This window comes from Musca autumnalis, unplaced genomic scaffold (genome assembly GCF_047663935.1).
Source record: "Musca autumnalis isolate F117 unplaced genomic scaffold, ASM4766393v1 scaffold_3, whole genome shotgun sequence".
In the NCBI taxonomy this organism is placed as follows: Eukaryota; Metazoa; Arthropoda; class Insecta; order Diptera; family Muscidae; genus Musca; species Musca autumnalis.
Genome location: NW_027411866.1, coordinates 237,785,988 through 237,811,209, shown reverse-complemented (window position 1 = coordinate 237,811,209; position 25,222 = coordinate 237,785,988). Strand labels below are relative to the sequence as shown.

Genomic DNA, 25,222 nt, shown 5'->3' with positions numbered 1-25,222 from the left:
TATAAGGTAGAAGTGACAATCAGCTGTATTCTTACTTTTTACTAACCCTGCGTTTACAAATGACAGGACAGTTGAGTACATGTATTGGTTGTCAAAATCCCAAAACTTGCCTTTGTGACGTAGGCGTCCAGACAACTGCAAAAACAGTTGTAAAATTATGAATGAAAATCAACGAATTCCATTTGTTTTCCGTTCACATATTTCGTTTTTGTTCATGTTCTTTTGTTTTCAACACTTTTCAATTATTATCTCACACATTTTTACAAAAAATGTCAAAATTTTGTTAACCCGGCTGTCTGTGAAAGAATGATGGACAGCTGGTAGCCAAACGACAAATGTATGTATGTGTTAGTAAATCAGAGTTGTATTTGAAGACAAACTGTCTAGTGTAAACGCCTAGTAAAATACATGATATGGCAAAATTTCAAGCTTCAACGTTCAAAAATAACGATCCTATTCAAGAAATTCCATTTCAGAAAATGGGATAACATTTCAGATTTTGTTGTAATGGAGGATCCCAAAACTAAGCGCTTCAGCGGTTTTGGTTTCACTACTTATTCCCATTCGTACATGGTTGATAATACTCCTAATACTCGCCCTCACAAGAGCTGTGTTCCAGAACTAAAAAGTTTTTACAATTTTTACGACTTTTACACATTTTACTCGAAAAAGCGTTCCCGTACACAGAAAAGTTGTAAAATGTTCACTTCTCTTTAAACAAAAATGGCGCTGAATGCCGCTCTCTTTAAAAACTTTTTACTCGACAAATTTGAGCGTGTAAAAAATAGTAACATGAATGCCGGCGTCTGGCTGGTATGCCCACTTTGACATTTGTTCCAGCTTTTTTGACGTTTTTTCCATTTTTGCGTTCCCGAACTTTTTGAAAAAACTTTTGTATTACAAAATTTTTTCTCTATTTCTCTCTTTTACGAGTTTTACTATTAAAAAGTACGGGAAGAATGCTAAGATTGATATTCAATAAAACAGTTTTTCATTTTATAAAGTTTTTTGCTTCTCCTGTAAAGCTTTGGGTTTGTGGGTTACGTCTTCGGGCATTTATGGTGACGATATGTAAAGGGTGTTTTTTTAAGCTAGATAGAACTTTAAATTGTAAAAAGTAACACAAAAAATTAAATTTTGATGAAACTTTTTTTTTATTTGTTTCAGTATACTCTGACAAATCATCACGAATAGACTCACGCTTGAACAACGCTTCGGTACTTTCGCCGATTGGGCTCTAGAGCAGTTGGCAAATGACCCGTTGTTTTATCGCAAAATTGTGTTCAGCGATGAGGCGCATTTTTGGCTTAACGGGTTTGTTAGGGGTAGTTTACACTATATGTAAATGTCATATGACACGAAATAACAACATTCCATATCTACCCACGCAGGCAATTTGGAGACGTAATTTTGTTACATTTTTGCTGGTGTGGACGCACAAAGTAAATGGCGTAAGGAAAATCCCCAATATTGCACATATTAGCGAATATATAACGATGGAAAAGTTCATGTCATATGACATTTACATATAGTGTAAACTACCCCTTAATAAGCAAAATTGCCGCATATGGAGTGAGACCAATCCACAAGAGACCCTACAGACTCCATTACATCCAGAAAAATTCACCTTATGGTGCGGTTTTCACGCTGGTGGCACCATCGGACCTTATTTCTTCAAAAATGAGGCCGGAGCTAGCGTTACGGTCAATGGAGATCGTTACCGCACCATGATCAATGATTTTTTGTTTGAAAATATGGATGACATTGATCCGGAGGAGATGTGGTTTCAACAGGATGGCGCTACGTGCCATACGGCGAACGCAACCATCGACTTATTGAAATCAAAATTTGGCGATAAGTTGATTTCGAGAAGTGGACCTGTCAATTGGCCTCCAAGGTCGTGCGATTTGACACCTCTCGATTATTTCCTGTGGGGCTACGTGAAGTCACTGGTTTATGCTGATAAACCAGCAACAATTGATACCTTGGAGGCCAGCATTGTTCGTGTTATTCGTGACATACGGCCAGCAGTGCTCGAAAAAGTGGCCAAAAATTGGACTCCAGAATGCACTTCGTCAAGAACAGCCGCAGTGCCCATATGCCCGAAATCATTTTCAAATGTTAATGTCACGTATTGATCTTTCGAATAAAAAAAATTTTTGTTATTTTTTACAATTTCAAGTTTTATCGGGCTTAAAAAAACACCCTTTACATACATAGTTTGTTTTTATGATTCTTCTGAAGGAGAAGAGTATATTCTCGTTGTTATGCTAAGGGTATATCCACCATTTATATGCTTTACATTGACCAATTTTAAACTTGATGTCGGAATTATTTAGAGCTGACTGAAAATACAAATATACAAATGACGTATAGATCACTTATGTATGACTAAAATCTGGTTGCCAGCTTGGTACAATTTTTCTATTTTTGACGTTGTCAAGAATACCCCTCAGCGTAAAGTTGGCAACTTTTTCTGCGCATTTCAGCCATATTCGACTTTTCTACAAGTGTTGTCTGAAGACATGCGGTTTGGAGCCCGCTATGAAACGTTGGTTCCATGCCATTGAGCTAATATGAATCGACGTTCACACATTAAGTCTGTCTGGTTACTTTCCCAGCAAGAACTTTCTCAGAGAGTAAGGGGTATTTATTCTCTTTTGCTAGAAAATTTTAAAAAGTAAACAGACACCTTCCCATCAAAAACCAGCAAGCAATCAGCTGACTTGCCAAAACACGTTGTATTTTATTAAAAATAAAATGAAACAAAAAAGTATTTTTCCACTTTACAAATTTGTTCTCCATAAAACAATACAATTACCCCCTGTTTTTGTAAAAAAAATTTATGTTCTCACACGAATTGTCAAATTTTGTAGATCGATTTAATCGCCTTAGCGCAAATGTGGAACGCTGATTTTTGAATGAGGAATTCTTAACTATATACAGAACGTGTCTATGAAGAATTAGATCTGTATGTCATGTAGGGGCTGAGCTATCGATGCCCAAATTATTACGAATATAGACGAACGAACAAAAAATAGTTACAAAAACAGGGGGTTAGACTATGTTATTTCCACAATAAAATTGTTTTTAATGTTCACAAAGTCCCGGTCCACACTAGAGTGATTTCATTGAAAAAATTTCATGAAATTATGTGTCTCTAGATCGACTTCCATAGTAGAGTAAAATCATAAAATTGCTGTAGTGGGGAATTCGATTTAAGAACGCCTAATTTCATGAAATTTTTTAATCAAATTCACGCTAGTGTGGACCGGGTCAAACATAAATCAACAAAAAACTAAAAACAGCTGATTGATTGTTTTCAGGAAGAAGAAGAGCTTGCAAGTGCTTGCTAGAAGAAATTTGTCCAGCAAGAATTTGCAAGCTCTCAGTGAAAGAACTGTCAAAATGTCTATCTCGAATCGCTCTCTTTTGCTGGTTTTTTGTGTTAACAAACGGCTTCCATCAACAATTGGTACAAATTGTTACAAATTTTAGGGTAACCAGACACAGCTATTAATATGAAAGAATTCTCTTTTGTCCCTTCAGAGATGAGAAAAAAATGCAGAAAACAAATAATATGTCTTTTTGTCTGTTCCTTTACTTCTAAAAATGGTAAAACCGGCAAAAGTTGTAAACTACTCCATATGAATTGTGTGGTGTCTGAAGTAAAGAAAAACTTTTCGAGTAAAACGTGGTAAAACTTGAAGATTCTTGAACGTAAGGGAACAGAGCTATTATTACTTGGCACCCAAACATATTATTTGTTTGCTGCATTTTTTTTCTCCGTGTATGACCAGATTTATACTTTTAAAGAACATATACCCGTACATACATACATATGTTTTGTGTCGTAAATATACATGAAATAATTATATGTGGGTATTAACACGTATACTGCAGAACAAATCTGATTCAGATGTATATGGTCTATTCTAGTACTTCAATGCTCTGTTCCAGAACCTGCAAGAAGCTACTATTTTTTACTACTAAAACATTTTTTCCTTTATGTTATCGGAAAAAATAGTAAAAATTAGTAGATTCTTGCAGTTCTGGAACAGATCACAAAAGAATCTACTAATTTTTACTATTTTTTCCGATAACATAAAGGAAAAACAGAGCAATTATTCACCCAATTTCGTAACTTTCAAGTTCTAGGCTTGTGTTTGATTTAAAGATTTTTACAATAGAGCGATAAAAAGTTTGCAATATGGACTGAATGATAAGTATTTCAAAAAATAAAATTGTAAAGTGAGGATATTATTAAGGATGCATAATTTATCACCAATACAATATTTACACCTTTTCCAACCTTCACCCATAATAGACGTAGAGCAAAGTACAGTGTTAAGGTAAGGTCACATTAGCAAATATTTGCTCCAGCAACCAGCAGTGTGGGCTTACTGAGAGCAAGTGAGCATAAATTTCAATGCATTATTTACGCTCACTTGATCTCAGTAAGCGCACACTGCCAGCCGGTCGCTAGAGCAAATATTTGCCTAATGTGACCTTAACTTTAGTTTAAAAGAAAAACCTATTCACACGTATTCCCTTTCTAAGTCCCAATTTACATTGGGCGAGTTTACTTGCGGCAATTGTCATTTTGTAGGAGAGAGAGGTGAGGCATATGGTAACCCTTTGCCTCTCAGCACCCTCCCTCACCAACAAACTGACAATTGCCGCAAGTAAACTCGCCTAATGTAAATTGGGACTAAGGAATTGAAATCATATCAGTCCTATGATTCATTTTCATTTGTATAGATTTAATTTGTATAAAAAATGACATGCCATTTTATGTCAACATAGAATTTTTAGATTATATTTTTTTGTAATCTAAAGCTGCAATGAATTATTTATAGAATACAAAAGTTAGCAGTCGTTATGCAGTCAAAATTATCAGCAATAAAGTTCTCAATAGGTCTGACCTCGAACATAGCTTTTGATATGATCAATAACTTTGGACTTCTAGGGAGAAATTTAAATAATATTGTGATAATTTTATGAAATTGCACCAGCATAATTGCAATTTATAGAACTCAAAGTACCAATTGGCTAAAGATCGTTCGAAATGCTACTTAAGGGGTCGATTATCGATAGCATTTATCGTTGGGTGGCGTTGACAGTTGCCAAAATTTCTTTATGCATAGAAATTACGCGGCGTTGTGTGGATGTGACAAAGTAAGTCCGTTGTCACATGTCCATATATTTCGAAAAAGTAAATTGTATGTTTGTGTCATTTTGCTAAATAAAAGCAACTGTTTTTTCCCCTTTTTATTTCTGTGAAGTACTTGTACAAAATGTGAACAAAAGTATAGACATTTCCGCCATTTTTATTTTCAAATTAATGGCGATTACAAATTTCCGATAATACTGATAGTTATCGATTTGTTGAAATAAAATATTGAAAATATCTATCAGTCGCGCAGGCAATTGACAACGCAACTCAAGTTCAGTGGCAATGCATAATCGACCCCTAAGAATTATATACACCTACAGCTTTTTGAAAAAATAATAATTTGAAGGTGCGTTAACTTACTCACTTAGCTGGCCCATTACAGAACATTTGTTCCATAGGCCGAACTAAGAAAAGATCTCCAATTCTCCCTATTTGTTGCGTCGCACTCCGGAATACCGCGCCTTTTCATCTCTTCATCCACTTGTTTGCGCCATCTATTCCTTGGACTGCCAATTCTAATGCCTAATTTAAGTTTTGTACCGACAAAAATGAGTGCCGAAACATATGTATGTTGAGTTGTTAGAGAACAACTTAATAGATTTTGCTTGAGAACTGTACGGATATAATTGGACTTTCCAGCAGGATAATGCCCCGAATCACCCTGTTCGACATGCAAAGGAGTTTTTAAAGGCACGAAATGTACCTTTATTTGAGTGACCATGGTCATAAACCCATTGAAGATCTTCGGGGCCAAAGTTTTCGCGAAGTCAAAGCAGTGCACGACGCTGAAAGAATTGAAATGTGCATTATTTGCGAAATGGAAGTATATTACCACTAACACCTTAAGAAACCTAGTCGGTTCTATGACACGAAGGCTATAACAAGTCCTAATCCACAAGGGCAATACAATATCATGTTAAATGTACAACAGTTTTGTTCATTATTATGAATTTTTTAAAAATTTTCGGTATTGCACAATAAATATTTTCTATGAAAAAATGTTTATAAATTATTTTTCTTTAACATTGGTACGAATGTAACTGATAGGTTTAAGTTAATTTAGTTTAATTTCCGTTAATTTAAAAATTTGAATTGTAACGTAAAGTTTTTTATTACGCAGTTACTTTATTTAAGCAACAACAACTACCATGTAGAATTCTCTTTATCATTCTAGTTCTTACTTTACCTTTCTTTAATGTGCCTTTGGTTTGTTTTGCCATAATCAAGTAATTATCGTTTAATTTGCTACTTCTTTATTTCTTGCATTTGTTTGTTGTTGTAATTACGTCATTAGTGTGCTTGTCCACTTGTATTGATCTTCGCCCATGTACGTGAGTCTGGTTGTTCGCTTAGTGCGAATGTGCGTCTGTGTGTCCGTTGTACATATTTGAGGTGTTGCCAGACGTGTTCTAGAGGACTCTCGAACAGGGAGATTTTGGGATATAAATTCAGTTGGAACTAGCAGTGACGAGTTAGTTGTGTTTTAAGCGTTGAACTGAACAGATCGGTTAAAGAATAGCTGCGTGCTAACTAGAGACAAGCTGTGTGCTTAGTAATTAAAGTCAGTTCCGAATAAGTTTAATAAAGTAAATAAAGCATTGTAGAAACGTAATCTAAAACGAACCCTGTTTTATTTGGTACAACTCGTACTGGGGAATAAAACAACGTCTACACGGAGATTAGTTAAATCTAATTCCGTAACAATATAAAATTAATAAGAACGCAATTTTCTTTTATATTTTAAAAGCAATCGTAAGCACTCACTGCAATGTAAAAAGAATATTGTAAATATATTTTGTTTTCGACAATAAATATCACAATATTAGTTTGCACATAATATAATTATTTTACATAGGCATATTGATGTCGTTGTATAGCAGATACAGCTCGTGGTTCATGCGACGTCGATATTCACCGTCAACGCAGATTGTTCCGTATATATTTCGAAGAATTTTTGTCTCAAACGCACTAAGCACTGCCATGTCTGCTTGCGCAAGTACCCAGGCTTCGGAGCCATACATCAGCACGGGTAGAAATAGTGTTTTGTAGGGCGTTATTTTTGTTTGACGAGATGTGGCTTTGTTTTTAAACTGCTTACTTAAACCAAAGTAGCATCTGTTGGCCAATACAATTCTTCTTTTTATTTCACAACTGATGTCGTTTGTTGTGTTTACGGATGTGCCTAGGTAGACGAAGTCTTTTACTACCTCAATATTATAGGAACCAAGTTCAACAGTCGGTCCGAGCTCAATGGACGCATTGTGCGTCGATACCATCAACTTTGTCTTCTCACCGTTTACCGCCAGACCCACTTTAGCAGATTCTCCTTCGACCTTCATAAAGGTGTCGGTTACTTCTTTTACTGATCGGCCCATGATGTCTATATCATCAGCATAAGCAAGTAACATGTGACTATTGGTATAGATTGTGCCACTTCTTTTGACGTTTGTCTCTAGATCACACGAAAGGCTGTCTCCTTGTCTGAAACCTCTTTTGGTACCACACTCTTCGGAGAAGTTCTTTCCTATTTTAACTGAGGACCTCGTGTCAGTTAAAGTCATTTTACAAAGCCGGATGAGCTTTGCGGGGATACCAACTTCAGACATGGCTTGGAATACCTTTGAACGCAGCGGGCTTTCAAAGGCTGCTTTATAATCGACAAAAAGGTGGTATCCTGGTTGCCGCAGGGTAAATATCTGGTCAATGGTGGACTTGCCAGGTCTAAAGCCGCATTGGTATGGTCCAATTATTTCGTTGACCATGGGCTTTAATATCTTGTACGCGATAGTGAGAAGACTTATGCCCCTATAGTTGCAGCATAAAGTCTTATCTCCTTTCTTATGGACGGGACACAGGATGCTCAGGTTTCAATCGTCGGGTACGCGTTCTTCCTGCCAGATGGAGCTAACTAGCTGATGCATACACCTTATCAGCGTGTCGCTTCCGGTTTTAAACAGCTCAGCCGGTTTATTGCTGTCTTTATCTTATCTTGGCCGGGTGGTATAGATTCAATACCATCTTCTGCGATTGGATCTGAGGTATCTTCGTCGACTTCGCTACTATTGGATACCCTCAGTTTGGAAAAATGCTCTTTCCATATCCTTAGCACACTATCTGTATTAGTTACCAAATTACCTTGCTGGTCTCTACAGGAGGATGTGCTAGTGCCAGTGCCAAAGCCATCAGTTTGATGTTTCACTCTTTGGTAGAATTTTCGGACTTCATTCTGTCTCCTGTACATCTCGATTTGTTCACACTCCCGCTTTTCCATCTCTGCCTTTTTCCTGCGGAAAAGACGTTTCTCCTCTCTCCTTTTCTCCCGATACCTCTCTCGTGCGCTACGCGTTGCTACGGATTGTAAAGTAGCCCTATATGCCGCATTTTTCTCTTCGGTAGCAACACGACACTCCTGATCATACCATGGATTCCTTGGTGGAGATCTCTGGTATCCAAGTATGGATTTTGCGGCTGTTTGCATGGAATGGGCAATGCTTTGCCATTGCGCTGATATGTTATCGGGATGAGGAGTGCTTTGATTAAGCAATTGGGCCAGTTGAGTGGAATATGCTGTGGCTATCTGTTGTGATTGCAGCTTTCCGATGTCTAACTTTCGTGTTGTGTCTGTTCGTAGTTTGTTTGCTACGTTTAAGCGGGTGCTTACTTTTGCTGCAACAAGGTAGTGGTCCGAGTCTATGTTTGCTCTTCGGAACGAACACACATCCAACACGCTCGATGCATGTCTTCCATCTATCACAACGTGATCAATTTGATTTCTTGTTTTCTGATCTGGAGACAGCCAGGTGCCCTAATGGATGTCGAGATGTTGAAATCTGGTGCTGCTAACTACCATGCTTTTTGCCGCTGCGAAGTCTATGTTTCACTGTTGAGACTGAATTTTCCGACTGTTGGGCCAAAGATATTCTCCTTTCCAATTTTGGCATTAAAATCGCCTAGAATAATTTTAATGTCATGGGCAGGACAACGTTCATAAGTTTATTCTAAGCGCTCGTAAAAAATATCTTTGGTTTGTTCGTCCTTGTCTTCAGTGGGAGCATGAGCGCAAATAAAGCTGATGTTGAAGAATTTTGCTTTTAATCGAATTGCAGCGAGTCTTTCATTCGCTGGAGTGAAGCTGGATACCAGATGTTTTAGTCTCCGACTAACTACAAATCCGCAACCAAACTCAAGCTTTACGTCATGTCAGCTATAATACAGTGCGTCACCTTTAGGTGTTGTTGTGACCCCTTTCCCATTCCATCGTATTTCCTGTATGGCAGTAATGTCGGCCTTGTACTTTTCAAGTACATTTGCCAATGCGTAAACTGCACCTTCTCTATAAAGCGAGCGAACATTCCAGGTGCAGATTCGCAGATCATGGTCCTTAAAACGTTTGCGGGGTTCGTCAACTTTAGAGGTGTTTGTTTTTCTTTTCTTTCCTTTTTTCATAGTAGACTGTTTTTTCTAGGGGAGGGTTACTAACCCGACGCCCAAACCCAAGTTTTAAACGTTCTTATGGGTGAACGCGCGACACATGTTAGCTCACTACCTTTAACGGGTGTTAAAGGCAGTTCCCCAGGTGACACCACGGTGAGGTCAGTGTCCACTTGGGATGAAAGAGGGACCAAGATAAATCCTTAGCTTTGCCATGTTAAAACCGGTCAGGACCGTTGCTTGGTATCTTCCATCCCCTACGTCACCCCGTGTAATCAAACACGTTAGAAAATACAGCAACTTTGATACTAAAAACTCTTTAGAAATGTTCGCAAAGACCTCTGAACACCTCTGATATGTCAGTAATAACTACCCCTAATCCCAATAAAGATTATGCAATTTAAAATTAATAACAACTGGAACAACCAACAACAGTCATTCAAAGTTCATAAACATTGTTTTATTAACCACTTTAAGTAATAATCATCATTTTAGTACAAAATACAACAAACAAAAACAACAACAACTATAACAAATTTGGATTATCATTCAAGTTCAAGTTGTTGTTGACTCTGGCTGTGCAACAGCAGCAGCATGGCATCAAAAATAAAACAAAAAGCTTTTTTTGCACGATTAGATAAAATTGTTGAAGCAAAGAAAAAAAAAACAAAATTGATGAGTGGCTTTCTTATCAACCACCTGCTGTTTTTTATATGAATTTCTATGTTCTCCGGCAGAATGAGTGTGTTCATGAACTTGAAAATGTTCTTTTAATAAAAATAATAATATAGTTAACAAAAACACTCCATAATACAAGCTGAAGAAATTCCAGGTGGAAATGTCGAACTATGGATTGCAGTTTTCCTATGGAAAACCTTATTCAGCCAGGCTGAATTGCAGTTTTCCTATGGAAAACCTTATTCAGCCAGGCTGAATTGCAGTTTTCCTATGGAAAACCTTATTCAGCCAGGCTGAATTGCAGTTTTCCTATGGAAAACCTTATTCAGCCAGGCTGAATTGCAGTTTTCCTATGGAAAACCTTATTCAGCCAGGCTGAATTGCAGTTTTCCTATGGAAAACCTTATTCAGCCAGGCTGAATTGCACTTTTCCTATGGAAAACCTTATTCAGCCAGGCTGAATTGCACTTTTCCTATGGAAAACCTTATTCAGCCAGGCTGAATTGCACTTTTCCTATGGGAAACCTTATTCAGCCAGGCTGAATTGCACTTTTCCTATGGAAATCCTTATTCAGCCAGGCTGAATTGCACTTTTCCTATGGAAAATCTTATTCAGCCAGGCTGAATTGCACTTTTCCTATGGAAAACCTTATTCAGCCAGGCTGAATTGCACTTTTCCTATGGAAAACCTTATTCAGCCAGGCTGAATTGCACTTTTCCTATGGAAAACCTTATTCAGCCAGGCTGAATTGCACTTTTCCTATGGAAAACCTTATTCAGCCAGGCTGAATTGCACTTTTCCTATGGAAAACCTTATTCAGCCAGGCTGAATTGCACTTTTCCTATGGAAAACCTTATTCAGCCAGGCTAAATTGCACTTTTCCTATGGAAAACCTTATTCAGCCAGGCTGAATTGCACTTTTCCTATGGAAAACCTTATTCAGCCAGGCTGAATTGCACTTTTCCTATGGAAAACCTTATTCAGCCAGGCTGAATTGCACTTTTCCTATGGAAAACCTTATTCAGCCAGGCTGAATTGCACTTTTCCTATGGAAAACCTTATTCAGCCAGGCTGAATTGCAGTTTTTTTATGGAAAACCTTATTCAGCCAGGCTGAATTGCAGTTTTCCTATGGAAAACCTTATTCAGCCAGGCTGAATTGCAGTTTTCCTATGGAAAACCTTATTCAGCCAGGCTGAATTGCAGTTTTCCTATGGAAAACCTTATTCAGCCAGGCTGAATTGCAGTTTTCCTATGGAAAACCTTATTCAGCCAGGCTGAATTGCAGTTTTCCTATGGAAAACCTTATTCAGCCAGGCTGAATTGCAGTTTTCCTATGGAAAACCTTATTCAGCCAGGCTGAATTGCAGTTTTCCTATGGAAAACCTTATTCAGCCAGGCTGAATTGCAGTTTTCCTATGGAAAACCTTATTCAGCCAGGCTGAATTGCAGTTTTCCTATGGAAAACCTTATTCAGCCAGGCTGAATTGCAGTTTTCCTATGGAAAACCTTATTCAGCCAGGCTGAATTGCAGTTTTCCTATGGAAAACCTTATTCAGCCAGGCTGAATTGCAGTTTTCCTATGGAAAACCTTATTCAGCCAGGCTGAATTGCAGTTTTCCTATGGAAAACCTTATTCAGCCAGGCTGAATTGCAGTTTTCCTATGGAAAACCTTATTCAGCCAGGCTGAATTGCAGTTTTCCTATGGAAAACCTTATTCAGCCAGGCTGAATTGCAGTTTTCCTATGGAAAACCTTATTCAGCCAGGCTGAATTGCAGTTTTCCTATGGAAAACCTTATTTTTATTTAAGTGAAACCATCAGTGATAATAACATTCACCTTCAATACCAGTGTGAGTGGTTAAAGGGTTGATCCATATGGATAAATTCACTACAAACAATTGCCAGACACCATGACTTGCAGAAAGTTGAAATATAGACGTCACACTGAGACCACTTAAGCAAATCGTTCGACCATATACTCACATATATTTCTAACTACACAAATTTAAACAAACAGTTTTAATAAAAATAATAACATGTCAGCAAAACACGGTTGCCTGTCTGCCAGCCACCCTCTCTAATGGCAGGCGACCGGCCATCTTTAATGCTTCCAATAAAGAGAACGCCGACATCAAACAATTTATTTGAAAATTGCACGTTTCATAAATTTTTAAAATCGTTTTGCATTTTCCTTGTGAGACATCATTCATGATCCCAGGTAAAGTAAGGTTGTTTGGGGGCAGGGAGTGGGGGGAAACATCGCTTTCGTCATTTATATTTGTAGTGTGGAGAAAAACGAAACAATGGCACTGTCAGTGGGTAAACACTGGCCAAAGGCCTCGATGAGCAATGGCTGTGTCGTTACTGTTGTCATAAAGTCTTCGAGGGAAACCTAGAAGAAAGAGAAGGGAGAGAAGATATACATTGTAAATAATAACAATTATTAGCTTGCCATATTGCCATAAACTCACCTTGCCATCCTTATCAACATCGAATTTTTTCAGACAAATTTCCACCAAATCCTTAACACCCTCATCCGGGTCTTCATCCTGTGGCTGCTTGATGAGGCAATTCCTTAGCAGGGTGAACATTTCATCTTTGGTTATAAAACCATCACCATTTAAATCATAGACCCGAAAACAAAATGCCGCCCTCTCTGTGGGGTTGCCACGCAAAAATGTCGATAGTCCAATTAGCCATCCTTCCAGGCGTATGGGTAAACCTTCGTGCGACTTATCCCAGCTGCAGAAAATTCGTTCCATTAGAATTTCCTCGGTAACAATGTCGAAGGTACTGTGTAATAGTTCACGGAAGACAATCCGGTCAATGCCCTTTGGGGGAGGGGGGATAGACAAAAACAAATAAAAAGTTAAAAAATGAGTATGCGAAACTTTGGAGCAGAAATGTTTGCCGAAGAATAATTGTACCTTACCTCTTGTGTTTGTGGTTTGACAATGGCTGCTCCCGATGGTACTGATGATAAGGACTTTGCGGCATACTGATTATTGGCTACTAATTTCCGATAAATGCGATGAAGGGATTCAATTTCATCTCTAAATAAAATACAAGGAACATTATCAAAATTAACACAACCTAAAGGCTGAATAAGGTTTTCTATAGGAAAACTGTAATTCAGCCTGGCTGAATAAGGTTTTCTATAGGAAAACTGTAATTCAGCCTGGCTGAATAAGGTTTTCTATAGGAAAACTGTAATTCAGCCTGGCTGAATAAGGTTTTCTATAGGAAAACTGTAATTCAGCCTGGCTGAATAAGGTTTTCTATAGGAAAACTGTAATTCAGCCTGGCTGAATAAGGTTTTCTATAGGAGAACTGTAATTCAGCCTGGCTGAATAAGGTTTTCTATAGGAAAACTGTAATTCAGCCTGGCTGAATAAGGTTTTCTATAGGAAAACTGTAATTCAGCCTGGCTGAATAAGGTTTTCTATAGGAAAACTGTAATTCAGCCTGGCTGAATAAGGTTTTCTATAGGAAAACTGTAATTCAGCCTGGCTGAATAAGGTTTTCTATAGGAAAACTGTAATTCAGCCTGGCTGAATAAGGTTTTCTATAGGAAAACTGTAATTCAGACTGGCTGAATAAGGTTTTCTATAGGAAAACTGTAATTCAGCCTGGCTGAATAAGGTTTTCTATAGGAAAACTGTAATTCAGCCTGGCTGAATAAGGTTTTCTATAGGAAAACTGTAATTCAGCCTGGCTGAATAAGGTTTTCTATAGGAAAACTGTAATTCAGCCTGGCTGAATAAGGTTTTCTATAGGAAAACTGTAATTCAGCCTGGCTGAATAAGGTTTTCTATAGGAAAACTGTAATTCAGCCTGGCTGAATAAGGTTTTCCGTAGGAAAACTTTAATTCAGCCTGGCTGAATAAGGTTTTCTATAGGATAACTGCAATTCAGCCTGGCTGAATAAGGTTTTCTATAGGAAAACTTTTATTCAGCCTGGCTGAATAAGGTTTTCTATAGGAAAACTTTTATTCAGCCTGGCTGAATAAGGTTTTCTATAGGAAAACTTTTATTCAGCCTGGCTGAATAAGGTTTTCTATAGGAAAACTTTTATTCAGCCTGGCTGAATAAGGTTTTCTATAGGAAAACTTTTATTCAGCCTGGCTGAATAAGGTTTTCTATAGGAAAACTTTTATTCAGCCTGGCTGAATAAGGTTTTCTATAGGAAAACTTTTATTCAGCCTGGCTGAATAAGGTTTTCTATAGGAAAACTTTTATTCAGCCTGGCTGAATAAGGTTTTCTATAGGAAAACTTTTATTCAGCCTGGCTGAATAAGGTTTTCTATAGGAAAACTTTTATTCAGCCTGGCTGAATAAGGTTTTCTATAGGAAAACTTTTATTCAGCCTGGCTGAATAAGGTTTTCTATAGGAAAACTTTTATTCAGCCTGGCTGAATAAGGTTTTCTATAGGAAAACTTTTATTCAGCCTGGCTGAATAAGGTTTTCTATAGGAAAACTTTTATTCAGCCTGGCTGAATAAGGTTTTCTATAGGAAAACTTTTATTCAGCCTGGCTGAATAAGGTTTTCTATAGGAAAACTTTTATTCAGCCTGGCTGAATAAGGTTTTCTATAGGAAAACTTTTATTCAGCCTGGCTGAATAAGGTTTTCTATAGGAAAACTTTTATTCAGCCTGGCTGAATAAGGTTTTCTATAGGAAAACTTTTATTCAGCCTGGCTGAATAAGGTTTTCTATAGGAAAACTTTTATTCAGCCTGGCTGAATAGAACCATTTTCGATTGGCTATATTACATATGTTCTTTATACTCACTTTGAAAATCGTGTCTTCTTCCTCAGCTGATCCAGTAACTTGGGATTCATCTTACAACTGGACTCATCCATTTTGTTGCGACGAGTACGCGGTCTACTTTTTTCGGATTGTTTGGAATTTTCCGAATGACGTTTACCGCTTGCCAAAAATGCTGAAACTGATTTCAATATGGCCGATGTGTTTGCATTTTTCTTGGCAATATCCTCTGGGCCGCCAACACCTACACCAACTGCATTAACGGTGTTGTTGCTGCCGTTGTTATTGACACCTCGGGGTGTGGGACTGACACCCGCTCTAGTCTTGGTTGCTAATGTGTAGAAACATTGGGAACACATACGAGAAAAAAACACAATCACAATAATGGAATTAACACAGAATTTTAGGAAAATAACAACAACAAAATAACAAACAAAGTCATATAAAGAGTAGATATTGAAAATCAACAACAACAACAACAACAAAAAGTTATTAAAACTATTTGCACGACATGCAAAACATGTCTTCAATTTTCTTTGTTTTGTTTGTGTGTCTGTTTGAAAGTGGTTGTTGATGTCTCGAAACTATGGCAAATTAATTTACTCCCCCCGTCGGAACGCCCACACATGAACGACAACCTACATATATCATCTGAGACCCAATATGTAGACCCCTATAGCAACAGCAGTAAACAAACATGTCCTTTCGTGTGCGTTTGTTTACAATTGATGTAAACAAACATATCATCCTTTATGTCAACGTAGTCAATGTTTGGTTGTCGTAATTGCAGTACCTCAGCACAGTTTGTAGAGAAGGTGGGAATGTTTAAGGCCAGTGCGTTCAAATTTCCACATTCCACATTTTGCACGATGAATGAAGACAAGGATAATAGGAGATTACCACAGCTCGCCAGACATCATTATTGTGGCACCCTGTCTGACAAATGATGAGTCCAGGCAACGGGTTATTTCTCTTGGCTCAGACCATCTTCGCATCATCGTATCCGTAAGCAGATCACCTGACTTCATAAACTCATGGGAAAGGTGATTGGCAAGGGTTCAAAAAATTTACCAATTTACCGTTTCAGAGAGCCGCCCTCAGATCCTTGGGTAGCTGAGAGAATTTTTCGGGACATCATCACTGTTGCAGCCGCTCGCTACATATCGAATACCCAAAAACAGACCAAATTTCCCAAAAGAGATGACGGGAATAGCAAATAAGGGAGATGAGTTTCGACCCAAAATTTAGAAAACTTACTTTTGAAGTCAACAGGCTACCAGGCGAACACGCGGAAAAAAGTAGCTAGACCACCTGAAGCAATGTAAAATTGGTACAGGATTAAGTAAATCGTGGGCAAGGGTTATTCACTCTCGAATCCGGGAAAGAAGGATGAATGCCTGTTACTTTCAACGGTGTGTCAGTAATAGATCAGAAGAGTTTCGCGAGTTATTTTAACCGGCACCCCGAGAGTGATAGAGCGAAGCAGAGTGTATTACGCCGTATAAGAAGAACCCTCCCATATGAGTAGGTACCACCACAATTTACGATGGGCGATGTTGCAGACGCGAAATCATCCACAGCGTTCGGCCCACTCGAAATATATCGAAAGCTTCCGATACCGTCAACCATATCAAGCTGTTCGAGGACATACCACCCCGCAAATGGGGTGATATCTCCGGAACTGTTTAACCTTTACCTTTCTGAAATTCCGCAGTCGTTGGCCGGCGGACAACAATATAACCTTGTTGACCTCTGTGGTAGGCTACGCGGCGCCACTGTGGTATGAACATTTTAGCACTACACTGTGGAAGAATATTCAAACGTTGCTAGAATACCGCCCCAAAGACAGCAACGGTGTGCAATCTCATGACTCCACGATATTTTACCGGTACCTGTTTAGGTTCTACCGCCGTGAACATCCCTGCCATTATGTAGTAGACATGTTTTGCCCGCTCAGGCCCATCTGAATACAGAGGAACCAACAACAATTGATGAGCACTATAATTTACTAATTGACAGAGCTCCGAAATACTTACTTACTTAGCTGGCCCATTACAGAACATTTGTTCTATAGGCCGAACCATTTCTCTCTGTCTATTGCTTCTCTTTCTGGAATACCGCGCCTTGTCATCTTTTCATCCACTTGTTTGCGCCATCTATTCTTTGGCCTGCCAATTCTGCGTGCATCGCCAAGCGGCTCATATTTATACGCCTTTTAAGCGGGTTCATCATCGGTCATTCTCATGATATGGCCCAGCCAACGCAATCGCTGCATCTCGATACGTTTAACAATATTGATGTCGTTGTATAGCAGATACAGCTCGTGGTTCATGCGATGTCGATATTCACCGTCAACGCAGATTGGTCCGTAGATCTTTCGAAGAATTTTTCTCTCAAACACACGAAGCACTGCTTTATCTGCTTGCGCAAGTACCCAGGCTTCGGAACCATACATCAGCAGGGGTGGTGTCAGTGTTTTGTAAAGCGTTTTTTTTGACGAGTTGTGGCTTTGTTTTTAAAGTACTTACACAACTGATGTCGTTTGTTGTGTTTACGGCGGTGCCGAGGTATACGAAGTCTTTTACTACCTCAAAATTATAGGAACCAAGTACAACAGTTGGTCCGATCTCAATCAGCTTGGTCTTCTCGCCGTTTACCGCCAGATCCACTTTAGCAGGTTCTTCTTCGACATTCATAAAGGTATCGGTTACTTCTTTTACTGATCGTCCCATGATGTCTATATCATCAGCATAAGCAAGTAACATGTGGCTATTGGTGTGGATTGTGCCACTTCTTTTGATGTTTGCCTCTCGAATAACCTTTTCCAGCAGGATGTTGAAGAGATCACACGAGAGGCTGTCTCCTTGCCTGATACCTCTTTTGGTGCAAAATTCTTCGGAGAGGTTCTTTCCTATTTTAACTGAGAATCTCGTGTCAGTTGAAGTCATTTTACAAAACCGAATGAGCTTTGCGGGGATACCAAATTCAGACATTGCTTGGAATACCTTTGAACGCAGGGTAAATATCTGGTCAATGGTGGACTAGCCAGGTCTAAAGCCGCATTGGTATGGCCCAATTATCTCGTTGACCATAGGCTTTAGTCGTTCGCACAATATTCCTGACACGATCTTGTAGGCAATTGGTAGTAGACTTATGCCCCTATAGTTAGAGTATACAGTCTTATCTCCTTTCTTATGGACGGGGCACAGGATACTCAGGTTCCAATCGTCGTGTACTCGTTCTTCCTGCCAGATGGTGCTAACTAGCTTATGAATACACTTTATCAGCGTGTCGCCTCCGGTTTTGAACAGCTAGGCTGGTAAGCCATCGGCTCCTGCTGCCTTATTATTCTTCAGCCGGTTTATTGCTGTCTTTACCTGATCTTGGCTTGGCGGTATACATTCAATACCATCTTCTGGGATTGGATATGTGGTATCTTCGTCGCCTCCGCTGGATACCAACAGGTTTGAAAAATGCTCTTTCCATATCCTGAGCACACTATCTGTATCAGTTACCAAATTACCTTGCTGGTGCCTGTACCAAAGCCATCAATTTAATGCTTCACTCTTTGGTAGAATTTTCGGACTTCATTCTGGCTCCTGTACATCTCGATTTTTTCACACTTCCGCTTTTCCATCTCCTGCGGAAAAGACGTTTCTCCTCTCTCCTTTTCTCCCGATATCTCTCTCGTGCGCTACGCGTTGCTACGGATTGTAAAGTAGCACTATATGCCGCATTTTTCTCTTCGGTAGCAGCACGACACTCCTGATCATACCATGGATTCCTTGGTGGAGGTCTCTGGTATCCAAGTATGGATTATGCGGCTGTTTGCATGGAGTGGGCAATGCTTTGCCATTGCGCTGAAATGTTATCGGGATGAGGAGTGCTTTAATTAAGCAATTGGGCTAGTTGTGTGGAATATGATGTGGCTATCTGTTGCGATTGCAGCTTACCGATGTCTATCTTTCGTGTTGTGTCTGTTCGTACTTTGTTTGCTACGTTTAACCGGGTGCGTACCTATGCTGCAACTAAGTAATGGTCCGAGTTTGTTGGCTCCTCGGAACGAGCGCACATCCAACACGCTCGATGAATGTCTTCCATCTATCACAATGTGATCAATTTGATTTCTTGTTTTCTGATCTGGAGACAGCCAGGTGCCCTTATGGATGTCGAGATGTTTAAATCTGGTGCTGCTAACTACCATGTTCTTTACCGCTGCGAAGTCTATCAGCCTCATGCCATTGTCAGATGTTTCATTGTGGAGACTGAATTTTCCGACTGTTGGGCCAAATTTTGGCATTAAAATCGCCTAGAACAATTTTAATGTCATGGGCAGGACAACGGTCATATGTTTCTTCTAAGCGCTCATAAAATATATCTATGGTCTGTCCTTGTCTTCAGTGGGAGCATGAGCGCAAATAAAGCTGATGTTGAAGAATTTTGCTTTTATTCGAATTGTAGCAAGTCTTTCATTCACGGGTGTGAAGCTGGAGACCAGGTGTTTTAACTTCCGACCAACTACAAATCCGCAACAAAACTCATGCTTTATGTCATGACAGCTATAATACAGTGCTTCACCTTTAGGTGTTGTTGTGACGCTTTTCCCGTTCCATCGTATTTCCTGTATGGCAGTAATGTCGACCTTGTACTTTTCAAGTACATCTGCCAATGCGTAAACTGCGCCTTCTCTATAAAGTGCTCACACCCGTTTGCGGGGGTCGTCAACTTTAGAAGGATTTGTTTTTCTTTTCATTTGTTTTTTCATAGTAGGCTGCTTTTTCTAGGGGAGGGTTACTAACCCGGTGCCCAAACCCAAGTTTTTAACGTTCTTATGGGTAAACGCGCGGCACATGTTAGCTCACTACATTTAACGGGTGTTAAAGGCAGCTCCCCAGGTGACACCACGGGGAGGTCAGTGTCCACTTGAGATGAGAGAGGGACCAAGATAAATCCTAGACTTTGCCATGTTAAAGCCGGTCAGGACCGTTCCTTGGTATGTCTCATCCCCTACGTCACCAAATACTGGCTCGAATTCTAATCGCGAAAGTCGCGCGAGATCTACCGGCGGTATTCGCGCGAGTAGAAAAAATAAATCGAGTATATTCTATTTTACTCGCACTCGTGAAGCATATTTCAGACTTGCTCGATTCTACTTGCGAGTGAAAAGTGCTAATACTAATACTAATACTAATACTAATACTAATACTAATACTAATACTAATACTAATACTAATACTAATACTAATACTAATACTAATACTAATACTAATACTAATACTAATACTAATACTAATACTAATACTAATACTAATACTAATACTAATACTAATACTAATACTAATACTAATACTAATACTAATACTAATACTAATACTAATACTAATACTAATACTAATACTAATACTAATACTAATACTAATACTAATACTAATACTAATACTAATACTAATACTAATACTAATACTAATACTAATACTAATACTAATACTAATACTAATACTAATACTAATACTAATACTAATACTAATACTAATACTAATACTAATACTAATACTAATACTAATACTAATACTAATACTAATACTAATACTAATACTAATACTAATACTAATACTAATACTAATACTAATACTAATACTAATACTAATACTAATACTAATACTAATACTAATACTAATACTAATACTAATACTAATACTAATACTAATACTAATACTAATACTAATACTAATACTAATACTAATACTAATACTAATACTAATACTAATACTAATACTAATACTAATACTAATACTAATACTAATACTAATACTAATACTAATACTAATACTAATACTAATACTAATACTAATACTAATACTAATACTAATACTAATACTAATACTAATACTAATACTAATACTAATACTAATACTAATACTAATACTAATACTAATACTAATACTAATACTAATACTAATACTAATACTAATACTAATACTAATACTAATACTAATACTAATACTAATACTAATACTAATACTAATACTAATACTAATACTAATACTAATACTAATACTAATACTAATACTAATACTAATACTAATACTAATACTAATACTAATACTAATACTAATACTAATACTAATACTAATACTAATACTAATACTAATACTAATACTAATACTAATACTAATACTAATACTAATACTAATACTAATACTAATACTAATACTAATACTAATACTAATACTAATACTAATACTAATACTAATACTAATACTAATACTAATACTAATACTAATACTAATACTAATACTAATACTAATACTAATACTAATACTAATACTAATACTAATACTAATACTAATACTAATACTAATACTAATACTAATACTAATACTAATACTAATACTAATACTAATACTAATACTAATACTAATACTAATACTAATACTAATACTAATACTAATACTAATACTAATACTAATACTAATACTAATACTAATACTAATACTAATACTAATACTAATACTAATACTAATACTAATACTAATACTAATACTAATACTAATACTAATACTAATACTAATACTAATACTAATACTAATACTAATACTAATACTAATACTAATACTAATACTAATACTAATACTAATACTAATACTAATACTAATACTAATACTAATACTAATACTAATACTAATACTAATACTAATACTAATACTAATACTAATACTAATACTAATACTAATACTAATACTAATACTAATACTAATACTAATACTAATACTAATACTAATACTAATACTAATACTAATACTAATACTAAGATAATAACCCAAACAAATCGCTTCATCGCGTTCTTCAGTAAGCTCCACGCAGTTGTGAACCCAAACTTTAAAATGCGATTATCTCAAAGCCGTAAAATAGCGTATGGAACACTTAGGCATGACACCGACGATATGTATGCCCCATGAAAAGACGATAATCGTTTCATCATGCAAACTTTAGTTTAAGTTCGAAGATGGGCTATATCGGTCCACTCCTTCCGGTACCTCCCCCACAGAAGTTCGAAAATGTTCGGAAAATTTGTGCGCACGATAACTCTTAAAGAAAGTAACCAATTGGATCCATACTTTGCCCATCGCGAAATTTCTACTAAACTTAGATGAGGTTCCAAAATGGACTCAATAAGTCCACCCACACAAAATTTCGGATAAGTTCAGTTTAGCGCCATCTCTCGAATCACCTTGATTTTTGTTTAAGCAACTTGTATTCACTGCCCTCCATACGACGGTACAAGTTTCATCAGGGGCAAATCCATACTTCCTGAGAAAATAGTCTGAAAGATGCAAAAACAACTATGACACCGTGTGTAGTGGTTGGAGCGCAAACGCACTCCTTCAGGTACCTCCCCCACAAAACTTCAAAAATGTTCAGGAAAATTGCTCGCACGATAACTCTTGAAGAGAGTGACCGATTTAGTCCCTACTTTGCATATCCTAATATGTCTAACAGATATAAATCAGGTTCGAATATGGACTATGTTTGTCCACTCCTTCGGGTACCTATCACACCAAATTACGGATAAGTTCACTTTAAGACCTGCTCTCAAATCACTTTGATTTTTTGAAGCAACTTGCATTCGCTGCCTCATTTAAGGCGGTAAAAGTTTTTTCAGGGGCAAGTCCATACTTCTTGAGAAAACAGCCAGAAAGCTGTAAAAAAACCTATGGCACCATATGTAGTGGCTGGAGAGCACGATAACTCTCGAACTAACCGATTTGATCCAAAATTTGGCCTTCCTGGTATTTTGTCATACTTTCAGTTCGAAGATAGGCAATACTGGCCCACAACTTCCGGTAGTTCCCCCGAATATTTAAAAAATGTCATTTATACCCTAATACCCTGTTAATTTGCATTAACTGCCTTAATTCAAATTAATTCGTGCATTATCCACATTCTTAATGCACAAAATCAAACTGAATTTAAAAGGCATTTAGTTATTTCAATATGGCAATACCGTAAAAGAGAGCCTATATTCATATGAGGGAGAGGGCATATTCATGCTCTGAGACACAAGGAAAACTACTAGGTCGCCCAAGAATTTCCATCAATGTTTTAGTATGTGTTTATGTATGGGTGAAGAAAACAACAACCACATGATATTTATTCTTTGTTTTTATTCACGTACACTGTAAGTGAGAGACAGAAGCAAATGCAAAAACAACTCAGTGAGCGCCCTCATTATACTGTCTTTGCAAAGAAGCGCGTCCCGCTCTGGTCTAGGGTATTAATTGGTATGCACGATATCTCTTGAACAAATTTGGACCAAAGTTTGGATCTCCTAATATTTTGTCCTAATTTAGTTTAACTTTTAAAATGCTGTTCGTTGTTGTCCTGCTTACAACGGTATTATGTTTTCAGTGGACAAGTCCATGCTTCCTTGCATACTGGTCCATAAGTTATACGATGTAACGTATGAGTTGTAGTAATTTAAACGTATCAATAATATACATCATACGCCTCATAGGTATATATTTATTTCATATTTATAAATTACAAATATAAAGGAAGTGAAGTTTAACGTCTCATAGGAACATTTTAAAACTCGTTTTAAATAACTTCTTTGGATAGTTATAGTAAGTTTACATATAACCGGATTGCGTATACGTGAAATAAATCCTCATAAAGATGGTTAATCCGTTAAAAAGCTGCAATGTAAACATGCATTTAGTAATCATGTAGGATTTAAATTGTCAATTCCATTGCATATACTTCAAATAAAACATCGTAAACTTAACCCGGCAAAAAGCTCTAACGTAAACATACTATAAGTTGATAAACTTGTTTTTTATAGCCGCACACAAATGTACTTCTTTGTTATTTTAAATTTTTATTATAACTGAAATTGTTGGTTCACAACATTTAACGTTTCACTGCAGCAAATTTCACTTAGTCTTCTGTGACTCCGTTTACTATATTGTAAACATTGTAAATAGTTGTTGAAAATAAAATTCGCGAAATTGTTGTATCAAATTTTCTTTGCAAATATTTACCCATGGATGGTATTTATCTCGGCACTTGAACTCTCAAAACTGATTCCAAGGAAAAACTAAGTCTGGCAAAGAAACAGCAAAGCACCGCCCAAAAGAAACAATGTAACCACGGCGGATTAATGAGGAAAACTTTCGCCTTTCTTACATTAACGAAAAATGTCAAAAGGGCAATGATGACGATGATGAATAATAAAGTTGAGCAATAGCTATCCCAATACGAAAGTTTTCTTCCGCAATAAGTCATTATGTCTATTTTCAGCTTTGGCGTGCATATTTATTCATACCAGCGACTGCTTATTATGCAGAAGAAGTTTTATTTTTGGGCATGAAAACATGAGAAAAGTAACAAAAAAAAACTACTTCAAAAAAGGATTCAACATAATTACATGTCCTTATCGGCTGATAGTTGATAGTTTTCATACAAATTTCCATGTCTTCCTTCGTTTTCGTTTGTATTCGTCAAATTCATATACATATGTACATATTTATGATAATTTACCTTGTCTTAGAGAATTAAAGTTTGTCGTAGCCCTGTTTAATTTGAGAAAATTATGAATTGAAGGGTTGCTTGGCGGGTTGGGTAGGTTGTTGAGTAAGGTAAAACGTCATGAACATGAAAATATTACCTAAGGCAATATCAACATTATTGACTAAACAGCGCAACTATTTAAACAAATAATGGACACGCAATAAGGCATGTACTCCAATAGACAGTGGAGCAAATTGTCACTGAAGACAGTAGTTTATATAAAATAATAATAATAACAGAAGTGGGCCTGAATCAGGACACCGTCGACCAATGTGACTACGTGAACAGTTGTGTAGTCCCGGAGCCATCTAGTTCATCCACCAAAAAAACGAGATTATTCATGTATCAACTGCCGAAAATTAGGACTATGAAAACATGTGAAAAGACAAAAGAACGGCGAATTAAAAGATTCATTTAATTTATTGGTCTCGAAAGTATTTAGATGGAAAAGAAAACCAAACCTTGTATCAGTGTCGAAATTATTTGGAACTAGATCTGCCCAACTCTAGTGAACACAGCCCCCACTGAGACGTCGTCAGCAGAATACGAGCCGCCCCCACAGAAATCACAACAGCACTTGTGCAACAGGTTGCTGT

The 25,222-nt window shown here is 37.3% G+C and overlaps 1 protein-coding gene across 1 annotated transcript; it reads right to left on the bottom strand.

Moving 5' to 3' along the window:
* Window positions 1-10,045: 10,045 nt before the first annotated feature.
* On the bottom strand, window positions 10,046-24,934 carry LOC141398466 (calaxin). Its single transcript, XM_073975751.1, has 6 exons — window positions 24,888-24,934; window positions 24,597-24,628; window positions 15,081-15,387; window positions 13,221-13,341; window positions 12,760-13,119; window positions 10,046-12,680 (listed from the first exon to the last, which is right to left on the bottom strand). Exons 1-6 carry the CDS (start codon window positions 24,932-24,934, stop codon window positions 12,561-12,563), a joined length of 987 nt encoding a protein of 328 aa, XP_073831852.1. The 3' UTR covers window positions 10,046-12,560.
* Window positions 24,935-25,222: the final 288 nt, after the last annotated feature.

Coding starts and splice junctions, on each gene's coding strand:
- LOC141398466 (XM_073975751.1), bottom strand. CDS start 24,934: ATGGCTCCGGGACTACACAACTGTTCACGTAGTCACATTGGTCGACG. Junction 24,629..24,887: donor CGTAGTCACATTGGTCGACG/GTGTCCTGATTC, acceptor CAAATTAAACAG/GGCTACGACAAACTTTAATT. Junction 15,388..24,596: donor CTTTAATTCTCTAAGACAAG/GTAAATTATCAT, acceptor TCTACACATTAG/CAACCAAGACTAGAGCGGGT.